General features: G+C 45.0%; 1 protein-coding gene across 1 annotated transcript; it reads left to right on the top strand.

Annotated features, from left to right (window-relative positions):
* Window positions 1-5,167: 5,167 nt before the first annotated feature.
* Window positions 5,168-23,570, top strand: FBXL3 (F-box and leucine rich repeat protein 3). The gene is made up of 5 exons (XM_075852351.1): window positions 5,168-5,525; window positions 14,841-15,207; window positions 16,928-17,050; window positions 21,101-21,272; window positions 22,826-23,570. Exons 2-5 carry the CDS (start codon window positions 14,842-14,844, stop codon window positions 23,467-23,469), a joined length of 1,305 nt encoding a protein of 434 aa, XP_075708466.1. The 5' UTR covers window positions 5,168-5,525; window position 14,841; the 3' UTR covers window positions 23,470-23,570.
* Window positions 23,571-24,624: the final 1,054 nt, after the last annotated feature.

The raw sequence follows: 24,624 nt of genomic DNA, 5'->3' as shown, positions 1-24,624 counted from the left end.
CTGGGGGCTGAATACTGCTGTCCTTCCCTTCATATATCCTGAATTTATATGTATACCCTGATGCACTCTCGCACAGCTTATACAACTTCACGCCATACCTTGCCCTCTTACTTGGCAGGTACTGGCGGAATTGAAGCCTCCCTTTAAAATGTACCAGGGACTCATCAATGGAAATACACTTCTCGGGGGTGTATGCTTGGGCAAACCGGGCACTGATATGGTCTAATAAGGGTCTCAGTTTATATAAACGGTCAAAACTGGGGTCATCTCGGGGTGGGCACTGCTCATTATCGGCATAATGTAGGAAGCGAAGTATTGCCTCATAACGCATCCTGGACATGGCCATACGGTACATCGGGGTGTGGTATAGGATGTCCGTGCTCCAGTAGGTCCTAATGGATGGCTTTTTTAGAAGCCCCATGTTCAAGAGCAGTCCCCAGAACTTGCCCAACTCTGCTGCGTCTACAGGAGTCCACCTCTGGGATTGGGCATAAAATGAGTTGGGGTTCTTGGTGATATACTGTTGGGCATATAAATTAGTCTGGGTGACCATTAGCTCTATAAAGTTATCAGTGAAGAAGAACTTGAAAAAGTCCATCTCACTGAACCCTGCCGTGTTAAATTTGATCCCTGGGCTGCCCGTGTACTCAGGGATTTGGGGTTCATAATGGTCTGGTGTGGGCGTCCAAATGGGGTCAATTCGCTCAGGGGTATCACTTGTTGTGGGGTCACTTCTCTCAGGGATTTCTACTATGGTGGTGGTCCTGGGGCGTCTCCTAGGGGGTCCCTCCTCTTCATCGCTGGATGAGGAGGTAGACAAATAAAATAGTGTATCGCCATCCGACGAGTCTGTGTCGGAGGCCAGAAATGCATACGCCTCTTCAGCAGTAAATGTCCGTTGGGACATGCTTGTTGTGCTAAGACAAAATTTATATACAGCAAAAAAATAAATCCCTAACTGGGAGCAATAGGATAGCACAAATGTGTTTTGTTTTTAGAGAGCAAGTGGACTTCCCTGACACTAAAGCTAACTAGGGCGAGGGTTCCTAACACTAAACCTAACTAAATTTTATGTGGACTTCCCTAACGCTAAACCTAACTACGGCGACGATTCCCTGACACTAAACCTATCTAGATTATTTCAAGCTTCCCTGACACTAAACCTAACTACGGTGACGGGTGCCTGACACTAAACCTATCTAATTATTCCGAGCTTCCCTGACGCTAAACCTAACTACGGTGATGGATCCCTAACGCTAAGCCTATCTACGGTGACCGATTCCTGACGCTAAATTCCCTGACACTATACCTAACTACGCTTTTTGACGGTTCCCTGACACTAACTAACCCTAATACTAAACTAACCAGTTAAATTTTCAAAATTGGCTAAACTAACTATTTTTTTTTGTTTCTTTTTTTTCTTTTTATATTTTTTTTTTTGTTTTATGTTTTATATAGAAAAAAATGAAAAAAAAATCCCCAGGGACCAAGAAATGTGGTCCTGAAGACTGAAAAGTGGTCAGTGATAGGAGATCACTGACCAAAAAACGTGGGTAGAACTCAAAGAGGAAGGGAACAGGAGTGGGTAGTGGATGGGGTGGTGGGAAGCAAAAAAAACGTTTTAGAAACTTTTTTTCACTTCTTTTCTCTCTGACTCTCTGCTCACAACCGATCTCAACGCCTCGCTAACTCCAACAGGGCGTTCAGGGCGGTTGCAGCAGGATGTGAGGTCAGAGAGAGGAAGTGACGAGAATGATCGCTGCTATTGGCTAGTTACTCACTGACTAGCCAATAGCGGCGATCGGCGAGGCGGGACCATAGTAAATGGTCCCGGCCCATTATGCTGTGATAGCCTGCTGTCAGAAACAGCAGCTATCACAGCTCATGAACGCGCCGAACGCGCGCACCGCTGTGCTCAATGAGACCGATCGCTGATATTGGCTAGTTACTCACTGACTAGCCAATAGCGGCGATCGGCGAGGCGGGACCATAGTAAATGGTCCCGGCACATTATGCTGTGATAGCATGCTGTCAGAAACAGCAGCTTTCACAGCTCAGGAACGCCGGGCTCGAGCACTGCTGTGCTGAATGAGACCGATCGCTGCTATTGGCTAGTTACTCACTGACTAGCCAATAGCGGCGATCGGCGAGGCGGGACCATAGTAAATGGTCCCGTCCCATTATGCCGTGATAGCCTGCTGTCAGAAACAGCAGCTATCACAGCGCATGAACGCGCCGGGCGCGCGCACCGCTGTTCTAACTGCAAGACGTACTATTACGGCATGGAGCGCGAACGATAGAGCTGCCATGACGTAATAGTACGTCAAGGAGCGGGAAGGGGTTAAGACTGGCGTTTCATACACCAGTCTTAATATAAATAGCGCTAGAGTAAAATTCGCCTCTTAATAACTGAGATGCATCTCTGGCTGTCCGTGTGCCAGAAAGGAAAATCTATGCCAGTTCCGAGCAGTTTCTGGTGTAAATTATAGTAAAATCGAAAAGTGTTGGCGGCAGCATCAAATAGCAAAAAGTCGCAAATTATTGTGCAAATATGGCATTTGCTATAATTTGAAACTCTATGCGCCATAAGGCCGGATTCACACGAGCGTGTGCATTTTGCGCGCGCAAAAAACGCGGCATTTTGCGTGAGCAAAAGGTCTATAACAGCTCCGTGTGTCAGCAGCATACGATGCGTGGCTGCCTGATTTTCGCGCAGCCGCCATCATTATGACACTGTTTTTATGTTTGTAAACAGAAAAGCACGTGGTGCTTTTGTTTTAATTAATAGTTTTGACTACTGTAGCACGCATCGCGCGCGGCACACGGAAGTGCGTCCGTGTGCCGTGCGTGGTTTTCATGCACCCATTGACTTCAATGGGTTCGTGATGCGCGAAAAACGGGCAAATATAGGACATGTCTTGAGTTTTACGCAGCGGACACACGCTGCGTGAAACTCACGGACAGTCTGAACGGCCACATTGACTAACATAGGTCCGTGCGAGGTGCGTGAAAATCACACACGTTGCACGGACATATTATACGTTCATCTGAATAAGCCCTAATACTGGTGTTTAGCCTTTTATAAATTCTCCCTATATCTTCTTGTTATTACCCTAGACTCTGGTTCTTTCGCTTCTGAGCAGAACATAGCATCTGTTTTTTTTCTTGTATAAAGTAAAGTTATACAATTTTCCAATCGACTTTCTGTATTAATTCCTCACGGTTTTCAAGATCTCTGCTGGTTGCTATTTAGTTGGAACTTTTATTGTTTACTTCCAGTGGATAAAATTCTGTCCATGGTCATGTGAAGGACACACGTCCACAGCTTGTGACAGTTAGGCCATGTTCACACAGGGCGGATATACGTTGTGTAAATGCACACAGTGCATCCATCCTGGAACCCGCAGGGAATTCCAGCAGAAAAACTGCACCAAATTGTGGTGCAGTTTTTCGGGTGGAATGTCTATGGAAAACACTGGTTACATTTTTTTTTATTTTACGCAGCGTGTGGTTAAGGGCAGATTCACACGAGCGTTGCGTTTTTGCGCGCGCAAACAACGCGGCGTTTTGCGAGCGCAAAAACCATTTGACAGCTGCGTGTGTCATGCGTGTCTGATGCGCGGCTGCGTGATTTTCGCGCAGCCGGCATCATAGAGATGAGGCTTGTCAACGCCCGTCACTGTCCAAGGTGCTGAAAGAGCTAAATCTTTCAGCACCCTCGACAGTGAATGCCGAACACAACAGCGAAAAACCTGTAAAAAAAAAAGATAAAGTTCCTACTTACCGAGAACTTCCCGGCCGTTGCCTTGGTGACGCGTCCTTGGTGACGCGCCTCTCTTGACATCGGGCCCCACCTCCCTGGATGACGCGGCAGTCCAAGTGACCGCTGCAGCCTGTGCTTGGCCTGTGATTGGCTGGAGCTGTCACTTGAACTGAAGTGTCATCCCGGGAGGTCGGACTGCAGGAAGGAGACAGGAGTAATCGGTAAGTTATAACTTCGTTTTTTTTTACAGGTTCATGTATTTTGGGATCGCAAGTCACTGTCCATGGTGCTGAAACAGTTTAACTCTTTCAGCATCATGCACAGTGAATGTCTCCCGACGTCGCGGACTGCAATTTTTTTTGCCGGGTTCGGCCAAAACGAGTTTGGCCGAACCCGGTGAAGTTAGCTTCGGTTGTCGGGGTTTGCTCCTCGCAAAGACACTCCGTTTGGATGCTTGGAAACAGAAAAGCACGTGGTGCTTTTCTGTTTCCATTCATCCTTTTGACAGCTCGTGCGCTGTTTCAGTCTGTTCGCACGGAAGTGCTTCCGTGCGACCTGCCTGGTTTTCACGCACCCATTGACTTCAATGGGTGCGTTATGCGTGAAATACGCAGAGTTATTGAACCTGTCGCGTATTTTGCGCAGCGAACAAACGCTGCGCAAAATACACGGACTGTGTGTACTGCCCCATAGACTTCTATAGGGCATTGCGTGCCGCGCGAAAACCACGCGGCCTACACGCTGCCAAATCACGCTCGTGTGAATCCCCCCTAAGATTTATTCAAATCTTATCCACTTTGCTGCTACTGTAATCTGTTGCGGAAAATCCCCAGTGTTCACGCCGTGTGTGTCCCTACCCTCGCACTTACCGTACGTGTATCAGACGTCTTCTAATGGGTACATCACATGACCATGGTGAGAATTGTTTCCACTGGAAGTAATGAATGTTCCTACTGGATAACAGCAAGCAGAGATCTTGGGAACAGTTAAGAAATGAATACAGAAAGTATAATGGAAAATTGTATTTATACAAAAAGATATTTGCCGAAATTAAAATCCCGCTCTACACATACAGTGTATTGTCCAGAATGATTATTTCTGCCAGTTTTTATTCCCAGAATCAATTTAGGCCAGCCTGGACTCGACTAAAATGAGTGTGGGGCATCTCTCTCTGTGCCACTGCCAGCAGTGTGAGATCAGTCTTGGTTGCCCACTTTGATGCCCATTTTTGTGTTAATACTTTCTATTTCCAGGCTGCCTTTAACTTCATTCTTCTCAAGGCACCTCAGTCAATGTAATTAACATACGTCTTCCATAGTTACTGAACCAATAAAAAATACATTCCTTGTGAATAAGAAACTGGTGAACGTCAGCTGAACCCGGCCTCTCTGGTTGCAGTTCACACCCACATGCATGCGCGCTCTGACGGGGAGAAGTGGCCGCCTCAGTCGCAGCCATCTCATGAGGGAACGCGCGTTACCGCCATCTTAAAGGATGGAACAAACTAATAATACGAGGCTGGATACGAGCGCCATAGGGAGAGCCGGGCACCAGAACGTGTCGCCAGCCAGCTCATAAGTCTACTAACGCCGGTGTGTTTGGACCGTGGTGAGCGGCCAGGGCCTGGTTGGCTAATGAGTGCCGGGAGCGGGCTGCGTAGTACCGGGGAGACGCGCTACAACACTGCGGTCCCGGGCTAATGCGACCACGAGACGACACTATACAGCCATCTCTTGTCACTCAAAGGCGACGCGCCAGCCAGGTACCGTATACACTACTGTAGACATCACGTGGTGTTTATCCATTGTCGGTAGGGGTGTAAATAATGGAATCACGTGACACGCCCCCCAGGGCCTGGTGCGGGGTAATGTGCGCTGTGTTTAGATCCTTAGCGGGTCATGTCACCCTTCTGTAGTGTGGGCATGCGGCCGCCATTACTTGTATACGCTGTACATGTCCTGCCTTAGCAGCCCACAATATATCATATGTCCTATATACTGCGCTATAGGTAAAAGGGACTATTAATAGTAATCTGTTTATGCTTGTAGTCCCATTTGCACACCCCGCACAGTCTGCTGTTTACCTTACACACCCATGTATATGTCTAGCCAATTGTCCTATATGTGGGCACATTACACTAATGTACCTACCAATCATTCTACAAAAATGCCAATACAAAGTAAACATCAGTCAGTCCAAACCGTCAGCTTCTTGGTTCAGGGCCATATGTAACATAGTAACAGCTTTCCCCGTCACTGCAGGGGGTTGCTTCATTTTGGTATCTGCTCTGGGGCCCCCTTTCCTCTATGTACGCTTCTCTCTTGGTTGGTAGTCGTTGTAGCGGTAATAGCGATCTACTGATAAACATCCTTCTGTTGTATTGCCCCAAATGGTCGCTTACTATGATCAGATACGTCTTCGCCCACCAGAAGGTCCAGGAATGCTCCTTCATCATAATGTTGGTCTGATCAGGGACAGATCTTTGTTTATTGAAGAAATTGGGAGAAAAGACAGAATATTCCAGCGCGCAGCCGTAGTCAAACTAAGTTTTAATTGTACAGATAAAAATGACGCGTTTCAATTCTGAGCTGGCCCCTTCATCAGGTTTAGTATTGTAACAACCTGATGAAGGGGCCAGTTCGGCCTTGAAACGTGTAGTTTTTATCTGTACAATTAAAACTTAGTTTGACGAAGTCAAGGCTGCTACGGCTTTCGGATCGGAACTTTGGCTGCAACCTCACCCGAACCATTCCACCTAGGTGGATCATTGGAGTACGCTTTTTTGGATGTTATGCTCTTAGCATAAGGGCGGATTTACACGAGCTTGTGCGTTTTGCGCACGCAAAAACCGAGGCACTTGACAGCTCCGTGTGTCATCATCATATGGTGCACGGCTGCGTGCTTTTCACGCAGCCGCCATCATTATGACACTCCGTTTGGATGTTCGTAAACAGAAAAGCACGTGGTGCTTTACTGTTTACATTCATTCTTTTACTGCTGTTGCGCGAATAACGCGCGTCCCACGGAAGTGCTTCCGTGTGGTGCGCGTGATTTTCACGCACCCATTGACTTCAATGGGTGCGTGATGCGCGAAAAACGCAGAAATATAGAACATGTCGTGAGTTTTACGCAGCGGACTCACGCTGCGTAAAAATCACGGACTGTCTGCACGGCCCCATAGACTTGTATAGGTCCGTGCGACCCGCGTGAATATCACGCGGGTTGCACGGACGTAAATCACATTCGTGTAAATCCGCCCTTACTATACCGGGTCAGCATATTTGACCACCGCTTCTCATTTTATTTGGGATTACTGGTCCATGCACTATATACGCTTTGTCTTTTTTGTTTTCTTAGTTTAGATCTTTGTTTATGGCCCTCAAAATCCAAATGATGAATAATCGGAAAAGTGACTAAATGTTGATCTATAGTATGAGGCTGGATTCACACGAGCGTGTGTGTTTTGCACACGCAAAAAATGCGGTGTTTTGTGTGCGCAAAAGGCACTTAGCAGCGCCGTGTGTTATCACCATATGATGCGCGGCTGCATGATTTTCGCGCAGCCGCCATCATCCGTTTGGATGTTTGTAAACAGAAAAGCATGTGGTGCTTTTCAGTTTTCATTCATCCTTTTCACTGCTGTTGCGCGAATCACGCGAATCACGCGAGTCCCACGGAAGTGCTTCCGTGTGGTGCGCGTGATTTTCACACACCCATTGACTTCAATGGGTGCGTGATGCGCGAAATACGCACAAAGAACGGACATGTCGTGAGTTTTACGCAGCGGACTCGCGCTGTGTAAAAATCACGCACCTGTCTGCACGGCCCCATAGACTAATATAGGTCTGTGCGACGCGCGTGAAAATCACGCCCGTTGCACGGACGTATATCCCGTTCGTCTGAATAAGCCCTAAGAGAGAGACGTGTTTGTGGACTGTAGCGTTCCTTTAATAATTTAGGGCTCATATAACTGATTCTACTTCGCTTTTGGATCTCACTCTTCGGCCTTATTCACACGAACGTGTATTATGTCCGTGATACACGCGTGAAAATCACGCGCGTCGCACGGACCTATGTTAGTGAGTGGGGCCGTTAAGACAGTCAGTGATTTTCACGCACAAAGGCCTTATTCAGACGAACTGGAAATACGTCCGTGCAACGCGTGTGATTTTCACGCGCGTCGCATGGACCTATATTAGTCTATGGGGCCGTGCGGACATGTGCGTGATTTTTACTCCGCGTGAGTCCGCTGAAAAAAAAGTCACGACATGTCCGTTCTTTGGGCATTTTTCGCGCATCATGCACCCATTGAAGTCAATGGGTGCGTGAAAGCCACGCATGCCGCACGGAAGCACTTCCATGCGAACTGCGTGATTCGCGCAACAGCTGTGAAAAGGCTGAATGAAAACAGAAAAGCACCACGTGCTTTTCTGTTTACAAACATCCAAATGGAGTGTCATAATGATGGCGGCTGCGCGAAAAGCACGCAGCCGCGCATCATATGCTGCTGCCACACGGAGCTGTTAAGTGCCATTTGCGCAGAGCAAAACGCCACGCTCGTGTCTATCCAGCCAGAGTAACACACTATTCATCTGCATTCGTGCTGCAGTGTCATTCCAGGAGGCCAGCGTGGACGAGAACATAAGACGGCATCTTTAGGCACAGTTCACACAGAGTTTTTCTACACAGAAACCACGTCGCAATCAGCGGTAAAAAAAAATGCCGAAACCGCCTCCCATTGATTTCAAAGGGAGGTGGAGGCGTTTTTTTCTGCGGCGGTTTTTAGAAGGAATATTGAGGCAGATTTTACTGCCTGCAAAAAAACTCTGTGTGAACAAGGCCTTATTCGGCTGGAATTCGCTGCGTATTCCAGGGCTGATGCGCTTTGTACATTTACACATCACATATCTGCCCTGTGTGAACATGGCCTAACCGTCATGAGCTGTGCACGTGTGTCCTTCACATTCACATGACCATGGGCAGAATTTTATTCACTGAAAGTAAACAATAAGGCCCTGTTCACACTGAGTTTTTTTGACACGGATACCACGTCGGAATTGGTGCCAAAAAATGTCCGAAACCGCCTCCCATTGATTTCAATTGGAGGCAGAGGCGTTTTTTTCTGCTCACAGGACAAAAAAAAGCGACATGTTCTGTCTTCCCGCGTTTCTGTCTCTGACCTCCCACTGAAATCAGTGGGAGGCAGAGAACTCTTTTCGCTGAGTTTTTTTTGCTCAACGCCGCGAAAATCACGGCAAAAATTTGCAGGCAGGTCAAAATCTGCCTCAACATTCCTTCCTGCAAAAAAACTCAGTGTGAACAGGGTAAGGGTATGTTCACACGCAGTGGTTTCAGACGTAATTCGGGCGTTTTACGCCTCAAATTATGCATGAAAAAACGCCCCTAATACAGCTACAAACATCTGCCCATTGCTTTCAATGGGAATTACGATGTTCTGTTCCCACGAGCCTTTATTTTACGCGTCGCTGTCAAAATACGGCACGTAAAATGGCGGCTCGTCAAAAGAAGTGCAGGACACTTCTTGGGACGTTTTTGGAGGCGTTTTTCATTGGCTCCATTGAAAAACAGCTCCAAAAACGGGCGTAAAAAACGCGGGTTGTCAAAAAAACTTCTGAAAATCAGGAGCTGTTTTCGCCTGAAAACAGCTCCGTATTTTTAGACGTTTTTGCTCACTGTGTGTGAATTTCAGACGTAATTGCTCGTACTCTCGTTTTTCGCGGCGTCCATTACGGACGTAATTGGAGCTGTTTTTCAATGGAGTCAATGGAAAACGGCTACAATTACGTCCCAAGAAGTGACATGCACTTCTTTGAGGCAGCCGTCTTTTTACGCGACATATTTTAACAGCGGCGCGTAAAAAAAAGCCTGTCTGCACAGAACACCGTAAGACCCATTGAATTCAATGGGCAGATGTTTGCCGACGCTTTGGAGCCATTTTTTTTGGCCGTAATTCCAGGCGTAAAACGCCTGAATTACGTCCGTAAATAGGGCGTGTGAACATACCCTTAGAAGCCAGGTAAACCATTCCAGTAGCTCGACACCTCTCTGATAACTGCACTTTAACAAACCAAACACCTGTAATTATATATAAGGGTATGTTCACACGCGCTAATTACGGACGTAATTCGGGCGTTTTTGCCCCGAATTACGCCCGAAAATAGCGCCTCAATAGCGTTGACAAACATCTGCCCATTGAAAGCAATGGGCAGACGTTTGTCTGTTCACACGAGGCGTAATTTACGCGCCGCTGTCAAATGACGGCGCGTAAATAGATGCCCGCGTCAAAGAAGTGACCTGTCACTTCTTTGGCCGTAATTGGAGCCGTTATTCATTGACTCCAATGAATAGCAGCGCCAATTACGTCCGTAACTGACGCGGCGTTCAAGCGCCTGCACATGCCGTTACGGCTGAAATTACGGGGATGTTTTCAGGCTGAAACATCCCCGTAATTTCAGCCGTTACGGACGCCCTCGTGTGAACATACCCTTAGGGGGGATTCACACGAGCGTGTATTCGGTCCGTGCGGGCCGCGTGGTTTTCACGCGGCACGCATGGACCAATACAAGTCTATGGGGCAGTACAGACAGTCCGTGCTTTTTGCGCAGCGTTTGTCTGCTGCGCAAAAAGCGCGACAGGTTCAATAACTCTGCGTATTTCGCGCATCACGCACCCATTGAAGTCAATGGGTGCGTGAAAACCACGCAGGTTGCACGGAAGCACTTCCGTGCGAACCGACTGAAACAGCGCATCAGCTGTCAAAAGGATGAATGTAAACAGAAAAGCACCACGCGCTTTTCTGTTTCCGAACATCCAAACGGAGTGTCTTTGCGATGAGCGAAGCCGGACAAGCGAACCGAACTTCACCGGGTTCGGCCGAACTCGTTTTGGCCGAACCCGGCAAAAAAATTATCGGTACGCGACGTCAGGAGATAGTCACTGTCCATGGTGCTGAAAGAGTTAAACTGTTTCAGCACCATGGACAGTGACTACCGATCCCAAAAAACATGAACCTGTAAAAAAAAAACGAAGTTCTGACTTACCGATAACTCCCGGCGTCTTCCTCCAGTCTGACCTCCCGGGATGACAATTCAGTCCAAGTGACAGCTCGAGCCAATCACAGGCCAAGCACAGGCTGCAGCGGTCACATGGACTGGCGCGTCATCCAGGGAGGTGGGGCCCGATGTCGAGAGGCGCGTCACCAAGGACGCGTCACCAAGGCAACGGCCGGGAAGTTCTCGGTAAGTACGAACTTTTTCTTTTTTTTCATCAGGTTTTTCGATATTGTGTTCGGCATTCACTGTCGAGGGTGCTAAAAGAGTTAGCTCTTTCAGCACCTTGGACAGTGACGGGTGTCGACTAGCCTCATCTCTATGATGGTGGCTGCGCTAAAATCACGCAGCCGCGCATCATACACGGATGACACACGCAGCTGTCAAATGGTTTTTGCGCGCGCAAAACGCCGCGTTGTTTGCGCGCGCAAAAACGCAACGTCCGTCTGTATCTGCCCTTAGTATGTTCATTGGGTGTGGACCAAGAAATTAAATGACTTCCTGTTTTTCATTATAATTATTGCAAAATAAATCGTTGGGTGCTGATGCTTTTCATGTGTGTCACGTGGTATGTCAGGGTATGTTCACACGCAGTGACCAGAAACATCTGAAAATACTGAGATGTTTTCAGGCGAAAACAGCTCCTGATTTTCAGACGTTTTTTTAACAACTCGCGTTTTTCGCGGCGTTTTTTTACGCCCATTTTTGGAGCTGATTTTCAAAGGAGTCAATGGAAAACGCCTCCAAAAACGTCCCAAGAAGTGACATGCACTTCTTTTGATGAGCCGTCATTTTACACGCCATATTTTGACAGCAACGCGTAAAATAAAGGTTTGTGGCAACAGAACACCGTAAAACCCATTGCAGGCAATGGGCAGATGTTTGTAAAACACCCAAATTACGTCTGAAACCACTGCGTGTGAACATACCCTAAGGGTATGTGCACACGATAGCAGGCTTTTACATCTGAAATGACAGACTGTTTTCAGGAGAAAACAGCTGCCTCGTTTCAGACGTAAAAGCTCCTCCTCGCATTTTGCGAGGCTTCTCTGACAGCCGTAAATTTTGAGCTGTGCTTCATTGACTTCAATGAAGAACGGCTAAAATTACGTCTGAAAGAAGTGTCCTGCACTTCTTTTGACGAGGCAGTGAATTTACGCGTCATCGTTTGACAGCTGTCAAACGACGACGCGTAAACGACAGGTTGTCTGCACAGTACGTCGGCAAACCCATTCAAATGAATGGGCAGATGTTTGCCGACGTATTGTAGCCCTATTTTCAGACGTAAAACGAGGCATAATACGCCTCGTTTACGCCTGAAAATAGGTCGTGTGAACCCAGCCTAAGGGTTGCGCAATGCTTTGTATTTATAGCAATGCAGGTCTTTAAAATGGGCAGGCAAATGGCAGGTAGTATGCCTAAGGTCTTGTTCACACAATGCAGATTTTTTGCAGATTTTGTAATACATTTTTGAAGCCAAAATTGGATCCAGGAGAGCAGATGTATAAGTTCTTCATTTGTATATTTCTTCTGTTTAGGTTTGTTGGCCTTGGCTTAAAAACAAATGCAAAATCTGCAGCAAATCTGCACTATGTGAACAAGGCCTAAGAAAATTCTGCATTAAAATTCCGTCTGGAATTTTGAGCCAGATTTTGATCTGCCTGCACACCGTTTGCCACGTATTTCGCTGCGGTTTTCACCCGCGGCCATTGAGCGCCGCGGGCAAAAAATGCAGCATTATACACTTTCTCTGCTTCCCATTGATGTCAATGGAGGTCAGAGACTTAAACGCACGAAGATAGGGCATGTCGCTTCTTTTTCCCGCGAGACGTTTTTTCCGCTCGCGGGAAAAAAACGCCTCTTCCTCCCATTGAAATCAATGGGAGGCATTTTCGTCCGTTTTTTGGCGCATTTTCTGACGCGTAAAAAAACAGTGTCAACTGTCCCTTCAGGAATTTTGAGGCAGATGTTGACCTGCCTGCAAATTCTTGGCGCGATTTTCGCTGCATTTTTCGCCTGTGGCCATTGAGCACCATGGGCAAAAAACGCAGTGAAAAACGCTTTCTCTGCCTCCTATTGATTTCTATGGGAGGTCAGAGGCGGAACCACGGCAAGAAAGAGCATGACACTTTTTTTCAATGGTAATGCTGCCGTTGACTGCGCTATAGTTTCCGCAAAAAAACAAACTGAAAACTTTACGGAATGGAGACAAATGGTTTCCGTTTGCCTTTCCGTTGATGGGTTCCTCTGACAGAAAGGTCTGACGGAACTCATCAACAGAACGCTAACGGTGATATGAACAGGCCCAAACTTAGATTATAATCTGCATGATCAGGTGAGGGGGTTTTATGCAAGTCAGGGTGCCAATATTTTATTTTATAATAAGTAGGCACTTTGCTTTTTATACTGCACTGTAGTAAGCAAAGCAAGTTGGTTTAAGGGCCTGTTCACATGGCTTTCCGTTCAGATGTTCCGTTGGAGGTTTCCATTGGGTGAACCCCTCGACGGAAATCCAAACGGAAACCTTAGCTTTCGTTTGCATCCCCATTGATATCAATGGTGACGGAAACATTGCTAATGGTTTCCGTTTGTCACCATTCCGGCAGGTTTCCATTTTTTCAACAGAATCAATATTGCAGTCGAGACCTTTAGCAATGTTTTTTTACCAATCCTGATCTATTGCAGCTTAATATGAATCATAACTAAGGCTTTATTCACACGAGTGTGTCCGATTGATGTCCGCAATAAAAGGTCGGTTATTAATAAATATTACTGTCCTTGCTGCGTCAAAGTGGTTTGTGTGTTATCCGTTTTTCCCGTCCGTGTTCCTCCTCTGCAATCACTTCCTGGTTTTACTTTTTTTTTTTTCCTGCATCTCTTTAACACATGATGCGTGAGAATCGTACAGCACACGGATGTCGTCCGTGTTCTGTCCATTTTTGCACACACCTATAGACTTTAATGAACGAGTCTGGTCTGCAAAACCAGACCAGAATAGGACATGCGGTGAGTTTTTCGCAATAGACACACGCCCTGTGAAAGAACACGGATGTGTGACTAGCCCCTTTGAATTGCATGTGTCCGTCTGTTGCTAAAGCTGACAAGAAACATGCTCGTGTAAATAAGGCCTAAATCCTCAGTCGTGTTACAAAAGTAACATCGCTGCTCTCAAAATCAGAGCTATAGCCTTCCGGATTTTCATGACTCCATTTTATAACTAATGTTAGTAGTAAGATAGGAGGTTAAGTGAGGTAAAGGGGTTTTCCTTGTGTAGTCTTCCCATACGTGAAGAAACAGGCTTGCATGTCTGTAGGGAAGGTATGTATTTTCCTCTTGGTGAATAGCTCTTCAAATTAGTTCCCTTTAGATCTATGTGGAAAAGCAATGATGGCTTGAAGTGACCATGGAGATGGGTGGGTGTTGTCTTTATGTTCTGTCTTTTAGGGTATATTTGCTGGATAAGGAGATTTGATAGAGAAACTAGCAACATTGGCTCTATGGCATACGTGATGGCTGTGGCCATAGCAGCTTAAGGCTCTGTTCACATCATGTTCTCATCAGCTCCATTTACCCAAAGGATGACAAAACGGTTGTGTTCTTTGGGCATCCGCCACCATCCTATACAGAGGCGTACGTCAGAGGTATATGTCAGGAAATACTCGCTACGGAAGCCTCAAACGTGATGTAAGCCGAGCCTAAGAAAGATAATGATGGCCTTTGTACTACGGCAGGAAACCTTAACCTTTTTACGGCTTGCAAGTTTTCTCTAGAAAATATTTTTCTTACAAGTTTTTTCTGTCAAGGAATTTGTATGCAGATGTAAGTTCACACTTTTTCCTGAACCTGTTCTACATCACTTTACATTCCCACTCATGCGGGGGGGGGGGGGGTTGAAAAAAGAATAACGGAAGGAAGACCCCCATCCCCCTCTATTCTAGGGAGAATCTGCCGTCACACAGTTGTTAATGTTCTGCAGCTATCTGATGTATCATTTATTTTATGTATAGGATGAAAAGAGGAAGAATGGCCAGTGATACCAGCATTGGTTTGTCAGTCGGAAACTTGGAGAAATTGTCAAAAAAGGCAAAAACTAAAAGTGAAGATCCCACAAAGCATTCCATGGTCTATGACTGGGGTAATCTACTTCCCGACATAATTCTGCAGGTTTTTCAGTATTTGCCTCTTTTGGATCGTGCACATGCCTCACAAGTGTGCAGCAACTGGAATCATGTGTTTCACATGCCCGAACTCTGGAGATGCTTTGAGTTTGAGCTCAATCAGCCAGCTACATCTTATTTAAAGGCAACGCATCCTGACCTGATCAAACAGATCATTAAGAGGCACTCGAATCACCTACAGTATGTCAGCTTCAAGGTAACAAACTTTCATCTGCATCGTGTGAAGAGCAAAAAGCACCAATAAATAGAGGTCCTTGAGCTGTTCTCTTTCCTCGAGTATTTGAAGGGCTATTCTCATCTTAGACTCTTTCACATCATTCTATGGGTGTGTTTTGGGTGTATACGGCAGTGGTATTCCCTGATGTATACAGAGGTATGTTCACACGCTTACTAAAAAACGTCTGAAAATCTGGAGTTGTTTTCAGAGAAAACTGCCTCTGATTTTCAGGCGTTTTTTGAAGCTGAAAATCAAGCTTCTTTTAGGCTGGGTTCACACGACCTATTTTCAGACGTAAACGAGGCGTATTATGCCTCGTTTTACGTCTGAAAATAGGGCTACAATACGTCGGCAAACATCTGCCCATTCATTTGAATGGGTTTGCCGACGTACTGTGCAGACGACCTGTCATTTACGCGTCGTCGTTTGACAGCTGTCAAACGACGACGCGTAAAAATACAGCCTCGTCAAAAGAAGTGCAGGACACTTCTTTGGACGTTTTTGGAGCTGTTTTCTCATAGACTCCAATGAAAACAGCTCCAAAAACGGACGTAAAAAACGCGAGTTGCTCAAAAAACGTCTGAAAATCAGGGGCTGTTTTCCCTTAAAAACAGCTCTGTATTTTCAGACGTTTTTGGTCACTACGTGTGCACATACGCTAAATTTGGAGCTTCTTTTGAGGCTTCTTTTCAGGCGTTTTTTTGAGGCGTTTTTCATAGTGTTCTATGGAAAATCATCTCCAAAAAACGCCTCAAGAAGTGACATGCTACTTCTTTTTACGCTCCGTTTTTTAAAACAGGCGTAAAAAGACGCCCCATATGAACTAAATGCTGTTTTTCCCATTGATTTCAATGGGCAGATGTTTTGTAGGTGTTCAGCTTCCGTTTTTCGAGGCGTAAACGCTCCAAAATACGCCTGGAAACAGTGCGTGTGAACATACCCTTAGGGTATGTTCACACGCAGTAGCAAAATACGTCTGAAAATACGGAGCAGTTTTCAGGCGAAAACCGCTCCTGATTTTCAGACGTTTTTGTAACAACTCGTGTTTTTTACGGCTGTTTTTGGAGTTGTTTTTCAGTGGAGTCAATGAAAAACGCCTCCAAAAACGTCCCAAGAAGTATCCTGCACTTCTTTTGACGAGCTGTCATTTTACGCGCCATATTTTGACAGCGACGCGTAAAATAAAAGCTTGTGGGAACAGAACATCGTAAATCCCATTGCAAGCAATGGGAAGATGTTTGTAGGCGTAATGGAGCCGTTTTTTCAGACGTAATTCGAGGCGTAAAATGCCTGAATTACGCCTGAAAACACTGCGTGTGAACATACCCTCAGAGCAGAGCGTCTTAGACATTCATGCATGTCCACGGGATTGACATAAATGTCTGATAGATGATGCACCTGACCCCTTCTCCGCCTTAATGCGGCGGCTGCCTCACCGCAGGCAGGATGGGGGTCACATGACCTTCATTCTGAATGTTTTCATATGTGCTTGACAATTCCACACTGGATTACACACTGTCCAGCTTTGCTGTATTTGGTAAATTGCCCGGCTGCTACAGTTCTGTATGAAAATACTCTATTGCTCTAATATTCTGATGGAATAGTTAATAACTAGTTCAACAAATGTTTTCAATAACGCATTTTTCATGGTTTTCTGTCTCTGTTGAGATCATGATTTAAAGTTTTTCTTTCTTTTCAGGTTGATAGTAGTAAGGAATCAGCAGAAGCTGCATGTGATATTCTGTCACAACTTGTAAACTGTTCTTTGAAAACACTTGGACTAATATCAACTGCTCGACCGAGCTTTATGGATTTACCAAAGGTAAAGGCTTTGATGCTTGATAGAACTGCGGTCTTAACCACCCTATGGCAACATGCTCTTACATCCCCTAATGTGTATGATCCAGTACACAGCAGTCATGGTGAAGTCACCGCTTTTTTCAACTTTATATGACTGCTTTCTCCTCTATTTTGCGTGTTCACGTTCAGCAGATTTGTTGTAGACATTTCTGCCACTGTAAATTCATAAAATACATCTGAATTGGGGTTGTTTCTGCATTATGTATATGGATTTTCATAAACACCATTCAAATGTATGGAACATTTGCAGAATTTACAGAACTTTCAGAAACGGTTACCTTGTAAGTTTCAGAATAGATTTTCAGTCTCTAAATTCAATAAAAAATGCTTCTATTCACTGAGCCCAAAATGGTGAAGAATTGGAAAAAAAGTACCGTATTTTTCGGACTATAAGACGCAGTTTTTAGCAAGAATAAATTTTGCTAAAAAGTTCCTGCGTCTTATAGTCGGCAGTCAAGGGTTTTAGCAGCGCCGGGCCCCCTGACCGCTTCTTACTTAACCCCTTCCCGACCCATGATGTGTCAGCTGTGTTTTACATCTGACACGCTGCTCTAACGGCCAGGAACAGTGATGGCGCTGTTCCTGGCCGTTTAAACTAGTTAAATGCCGTGGTCAATAGCGACTGCAGTATTTATAGGGGGTCTTCCCATGAAGGACATTTATGACATATTCACAGGATATTCAGAAAAAGCGTGGTGAACAGCAGCACACGTCTCCCAAGTTTCAATCAATAAGTTCTTTTATTGGTCAAACATCCAGTAAAAAATGGCAACGTTTCGACCCATGACAAGTGGAGGGTCTTTCTCAAAAGACCCTCCACTTGTCACGGGTCGAAACGTTGCCATTTTTTACTGGATTTTTGACCAATAAAAGAACTTATTGATTTAAACTTGGGAGACGTGTGCTGCTGTTCACCACGCTTTTGCTGAAGATTACATTACGTCAGACTGGGTTTGTCTGTTTTTACAGCGTGACACCGCTCCTGATAACGGGATTTGTGCTGCTCCAAATATTGCATTTTTTGGATATTCACAGGATATGTCATAAATGGCAGATAGATGCGGGTCCCACCTCTGGGACCTGCACCTATCTGTAGAACGGGGACACCTAAACCCAGTTCCATCTTACCCAGCTCCGCTGTCTTCCAGCCACTTCCTGGTTAGGTGGTCAGGAGTTACGGAAACAGCCAAGTTCTCGCTGAGCTACGCTGTTTCCGGAACTCCCATAGAAGTGAATGGGAGTTACGGAAACCGCATAGCACCGCGAGCTACGCTCTTTCCGGAATTCGGTAGCTACGAAAACAGCGTACATGGTCAAGTTACGGAAACAGCGTAACTCGCTGAGCTATGCTTTATCCGGTACTCCCATGAAACTGAATAGTGGTTACGGCAACAGCGTAGCTCGCATGCTCTTTCTGTAACTGCCATTCACTTCTATGGGAGTTACGGAAACAGCGTAGCTCAGCGTGTTATGCTGTTTCCGTAACTCATCTATGTATTGCAGTGTATTGCACAAGTCCATGAGGGGAACTAATAAAATGTGTAAAAAAAGAAAAGGTTAGATATATTTTCAGGAGTGTAAAAAAATATTAAAAGTTAAAAAAAAAACCTTTTCCCATTTTTCCCAAAACGCAATGTAAAAATGAAAGAAATTGGTATAGCTGTGTTTGTAAAAGTCAGAAACGATTACAATATAGCATTATCTGACTCGCACGGTGAACGACGTAAAAAAAAAATGAAAACCCCAGAATCGTTGTTTTTTTTGGTCACCATAGCGCTAAAAAGTGATAAAAAAAAATCGTATGTGCCAAAATATGGCGCAAATAAAAAAACTACAGCTTATCCTGCAAAAAATAAGCCCTCACACCGCTCAAACGATTAAAAAATATAAGTCTGGTTTTTTGCAGGCAGAAAATCTGCCTCAATATTCCATTTGGAATTTTGAGACAGATTTTGCTCTGCCTGCATGCCGTTTTTCGCCCGCGACCATTTAGCGCCGCGGGCAAAAAATGACGGGAAATACGCTTTCTCTGCCATCATTGATGTCAATGGGAGGTCAGAGGCGTAAACGCCCGAAGATAGGGCATGTCCCTTATTTTTCCCGCGAGATGTTTTTCCCGCTGGTGGGAAAAAAACACCTCCGCCTCCTATTGAAATCAATGGGAGGCATTTTCAGGTGTTTTTTGGCTCGTTTTCCAACGCGGTTTCCACATCAAAAAACATGTCAAGGAACTCCGTGTGAACTGACCCTTAGGCTGGATTCACACGAGCACATTACGTCCGTAATGGATGGAACGTATTTCGGCCGGAAGACCCGGACCGAACACAGTGCAGGGAGCCGGGCTCCTAGCATCATAGTTATGTACGACGCTAGGAGTCCCTGCCTCGCTGCAGGACAACTGTCCCGTACTGTAATCATGTTTTCAGTACGGGACAGTAGTTCCACGGAGAGGCAGGGACTCCTAGCGTCGTACATAACTATTATGCTAGGAGCCCGGCTTCCTGCAGTGTGTTCGGTCCGGGTCTTCCGGCCGAAATACGTCCGTCAATTACGGACGGAAAATGCTCGTGTGAATCCAGCCTTAAAGAGGCTCTGTCACCAGATTTTGCAACCCCTATCTGCTATTGCAGCAGATAGGCGCTGCAATGTAGATTACAGTAACGTTTTTATTTTTAAAAAACGAGCATTTTTGGCCAAGTTATGACCATTTTTGTATTTATGCAAATGAGGCTTGCAAAAGTCCAAGTGGGCGTGTTTAAAGTAAAAGTCCAACTGGGCGTGTATTATGTGCGTACATCGGGGCGTGTTTACTACTTTTACTAGCTGGGCGTTCTGACGAGAAGTATCATCCACTTCTCTTCAGAACGCCTAGCTTCTGGCAGTGCAGACACACAGCCGTGTTCTCGAGAGATCACGCTGTGACGTCACTCACAGGTCCTGCATCGTGTCGGACGAGCGAGGACACATCGGCACCAGAGGCTACAGTTGATTCTGCAGCAGCATCGGCGTTTGCAGGTAAGTCGATGTAGCTACTTACCTGCAAACGCTGATGCTGCTGCAGAATCAACTGTAGCCTCTGGTGCCGATGTGTCTGACACGATGCAGGACCTAGGGCAGGAAGTGAGTGACGTCACAGCGTGATCTCTCGAGAACACGCTGTCTGCACTGCCAGAAGCTGGGCGTTCTGAAGAGAAGTGGATGATACTTCTCATCAGAACGCCCAGCTAGTAAAAGTAGTAAAAACGCCCCGATGTACGCACATAATACACGCCCAGTTGGACTTTTACTTTAAACACGCCCACTTGGACTTTTGCAAGCCTCATTTGCATAAATACAAAAATGGTCATAACTTGGCCAAAAATGCTCGTTTTTTTTAAAATAAAAATGTTACTCTTATCTACATTGCAGCGCCTATCTGCTGCAATAGCAGATAGGGTTTGCAAAATCTGGTGACAGAGCCTCTTTAAAGTTATGGCTTTCAGAATGTGGTGAAACTGAACAAATAATTTTTTTTTAACCAATAGTTTTTTCTTTGTAAAAGTAGTAATATATGAAATTTTTTCCTATTTTCTGTTGTCTAAAACCTGGGTGCGTCTTATAGTCCGAAAAATGCAGTATATGATTAAGGCTCTGTTCACATTGCTTTATTGCCATTCAGTGGCATATGTCACCCATAGGTTCCCATAGTTAAAAAAACAAATGTATACTGCCAGTGTTTTTTTTTACTGTATCCTTCTGTATAGAATTGAAAAAGTAGACTCCTTAGGCATGCCCCTGGTGAATGGGGGTCTCTGGATAAATTTGGCGTATGTGCCGGGACTCCAAACATAGTTATTTAACACTATGTGAACAGAGCCTGGTTGTGGGGACTCAGATTGTCTTTAGGAGAACTATCATCTGAGACTATGGCTGTGCCTACAAGTAACTTCATCACTTAGCAGAATGAGCTGCATGACTATATTAAAAGACATTTAACTGAACAGAAATAACATGCTTTGCTTCTGTTTTGTAGTCACACTTCATATCTGCACTTACTGTTGTATTTGTCAACTCAAAGTCACTGTCATCACTTAAAATTGATGATACTCCGGTTGATGATCCATCTCTGAAAGTTCTGGTGGCCAACAACAGTGACACACTAAAGCTTCTGAAAATGAGCAGCTGTCCACATGTGTCTCCTGCAGGTAAAACCCTTCATTGTACATGTTGTTTAAAGAAATCTTTGCAGATCTTCACTTTTCAGATGAATGCATTTTCTCTAAATTTACATATTTAGTCAAAATAGCGTTTTTACCTATGTAAGAGCCATATCCTTACGATAACCATTAATCTGTAGCTGCTCTCCATGTTGTATTTCCAGATAAAAAGGAAAACTGCTCCTGAACTCTTATGTGCGGTTAACTATGGGAAGTCTTTCTGTATAAATCTTAGGTGTTTGCTATTCTTCTTCTTCCTCCTAATTCAGATCAGGAAGTGTGTGTTATATTGAAGATCTTGATGGATGGGCTGCCGGGCTTATTAGTTCCCAGGGCTAGACCATGTATCTCCCATTCCATGATAGTTACCAAATGTGTTGCTTTTGATTGTCCAGAGCCAATGAACTGCTAAACTGTGTTAATGGTCCTGGAAAGGCTTTTCTTTTACAGACTCTGGTGATCACAGGTCCTTTGGCAGTTCACTTAGGCCCCATGCACGCAACCGTAGGATTCGTCCGTAATTACAGACCCATTCAATTCTATTGCCCACGGACACCTTTTTGTGGATCGTGCTGCCATACTTTATATGGGAGCACGGCCCGCAAATGCAGCTGTTAGTGGGCGGCCATGCCCGTAATCACGGATCGTGATTACGGGCACGGTCGTATGCATGGGGGGGCCTAAGATCCAGTAAAAGCGGTTGTCTGGTTTAAAAAATATATATAAAAAAAACCACTTTCTTATATCCCATTAGGGACTTCTCAGGAGTTCCCAGTTCAGGATCCTTATCTCTTGGCGAGAGTAAGGGTATGTGCACACGTAGTGTTTTCAGCCGTTTTTCAGGCCGTGAATGTCCCGAAAATCGGAAGCAGAACGCCTACAAACATCTGCCCATTGTTTCAATGGGAAATACGGCATTCTGTTCCGACTGGGGCGGTTTTTTACGCCTCATTTTCGGAAAACGGCACATAAAAAATGGCCGCGAAAAGAAGTGCATGTCACTTTTTGAGACATTTTTTGAGTCGTTTTTCATTGACTCTATGGAAAAACAGCTCTAAAAACGGACGTAAAAAACACTTTGAAAAATGCGAGTGGCTAAAAAAAACTGTTGAGAATCAGGAGCTGTTTTCCCTTGAAAACAGCTCCGTATTTTCAGACGTTTTTGATTTTGTGTGTGCACATACCCTAAAGAGTGGCTACAAAGAATGTCTCTCGCTCTGGAGTACTTATCCTGTTTTACACAGACCATTTATTGATTTGAATGGGCATTGTGTTATCCCACGTGATGGCACTGCAGGGGAATTAAACACTGCCAGCTGTTCGCTGGGGGTCCAAACAGGGGACAATTTGATATCAAAAGACCCGTCAAGCAAGTAGGGATTGACCAAAGCGCACACCCTTTTAAGAGAAGACATACACTTTCATTAAATACCCTGTCTTTATAGTCAATGGATGTCCACTTTAAAACTTCTTGTAAAATTGTTAATTCTTCAATGTATGCATTTTTTTGTCAGCAACTAAAAAATAAAAATTTGTTTCAGGAATTTTATGTGTAGCAGATCAGTGTCATGGTTTACGGGAGCTGGCTTTAAACTACTATTTACTGAGCGATGAACTCCTGCTGGCACTGTCTTCAGAAAAACATGTGCGTTTGGAACACCTACGTATTGATGTTGTCAGCGAAAACCCGGGACAAACACACTTTCACACCATTCAGAAAAGCAGCTGGGATGCTCTGATAAAGCATTCTCCTAAAGTAAATCTGGTCATGTACTTTTTTCTTTATGAAGAGGAGTTCGATCCCTTTTTCCGCTACGAAACGCCAGTTACACACCTGTACTTTGGGAGATCTGTCAGCAAGGAAGTGCTTGGTCGTGTTGGCATGACATGTCCTCGGCTTGTGGAGTTGGTAGTTTGTGCTAATGGACTTCGGCCTCTTGATGAAGAACTGATTCGCATTGCAGAGCGATGCAAGAGTCTGACGGCCATTGGACTTGGGGAGTGTGAAGTTTCCTGCTCTGCATTTGTAGAGTTTGTAAAAATGTGTGGTGGTCGCTTGTCCCAGCTTTCTATCATGGAGGAGGTTTTAATCCCTGATCAGAAGTTTAACCCGGATCAAATTCATTGGGAAGTTTCAAAGCACCTTGGCAGAGTCTGGTTTCCAGATATGATGCCCACTTGGTAGGAACTGAAGCTGGTCTTCTACCAGTGGTTATACGGAAGAGCACCTTAAAACTGCAGTACAATTGCATGACAAGCTAATAAATGAATCTGCCGTTTTTCTTCTTTTGTTTTTGCTTTATTTAAAATGTGTGCAGGAGCTAATTTATTACTTAAAGGGAATGTGTTGCCAGAAAAACATGTTTTTGTTTTTTTTAGTTAAACAGTTAGTGTATAGGTGATTAAACATTGTTCTAATTTTTTTTATTTTTTCCACGAGTCAGGAAATATTATAAATTGGATTCAATTTATAATATTTCCCAGCACTGGTCACTAGATGGAGCAATTCCCAAAATTGCAGCATTGCATGTGGTAAAGCAACCACATTGCTTTATGCTGCAAAATTGGGAAAAAATCCCTCGCTCTAGTGAGCTCTGAGAATCCCCCCCTCCTTTATCCTGGCTAGTGCTGGGAGAAACGAGGGGATTGAACGGTCAAACCTCCTACACTGTGTGTCGCCATTTTTTGAGCTAACACACAGTGTAGAAGGTTTACATACACTAGTAAAACACACTGAAACACGCACATACATAGAAATCACTTACCTGCTCCAGTCGCCGCCGGTCCGTCCGCTCCGTCTGCTGCCGCTGCTCCATGTGCACAAGTCCGGAAGCCGCGACCGGAAGTAGTAATCTTACTGCCCGGCCACGACTTCCGGTCCACAGGAAAATGGCGCCGGACGGCGCGCATTTCAAATCGGACTGTGTGGGAGCGGCGCATGCGCCGTTCCCACACACACGGCGTACACCAAAGTGGATGAACGGGCCCCGTTCGCAGTCCCTATGGGACTGGAGCTGCCGTATTCCATGTGTGTATGTGTCGTTAATCGACACATACAGAAATGGAAAAAAAAATGGCAGCCCCCATAGGGAAGAAAAAGTGTAAAAATAGGAAAAAGTAACACAAATACACAAATAAATATAAACGTTTTTAATAAAACCCTAACATAAAACTGATATTAAAAAAAATATTTTGGTGACACTGTTCCTTTAATGTCATATTATTGTTTGGGATATCTAGGGACTGTCACACCACATGTGATTTTTATGTATATTCCTTACATAGGATTCAGGTAGGTTTGTGCGGAAGCTGAGCCGGAGATGATTTGCTTGGTGCCACA

This window comes from Rhinoderma darwinii, chromosome 2 (assembly GCF_050947455.1).
Source record: "Rhinoderma darwinii isolate aRhiDar2 chromosome 2, aRhiDar2.hap1, whole genome shotgun sequence".
Lineage (NCBI taxonomy): Eukaryota > Metazoa > Chordata > Amphibia > Anura > Rhinodermatidae > Rhinoderma > Rhinoderma darwinii.
The sequence above is the reverse complement of the archived record's forward strand: the minus strand, read 5'-3'. Positions and strand labels throughout refer to the sequence as shown.

Coding starts and splice junctions, on each gene's coding strand:
- FBXL3 (XM_075852351.1), top strand. CDS start 14,842: ATGAAAAGAGGAAGAATGGCCAGTGATACCAGCATTGGTTTGTCAGTC. Junction 15,208..16,927: donor TACAGTATGTCAGCTTCAAG/GTAACAAACTTT, acceptor CTTTCTTTTCAG/GTTGATAGTAGTAAGGAATC. Junction 17,051..21,100: donor GCTTTATGGATTTACCAAAG/GTAAAGGCTTTG, acceptor TCTGTTTTGTAG/TCACACTTCATATCTGCACT.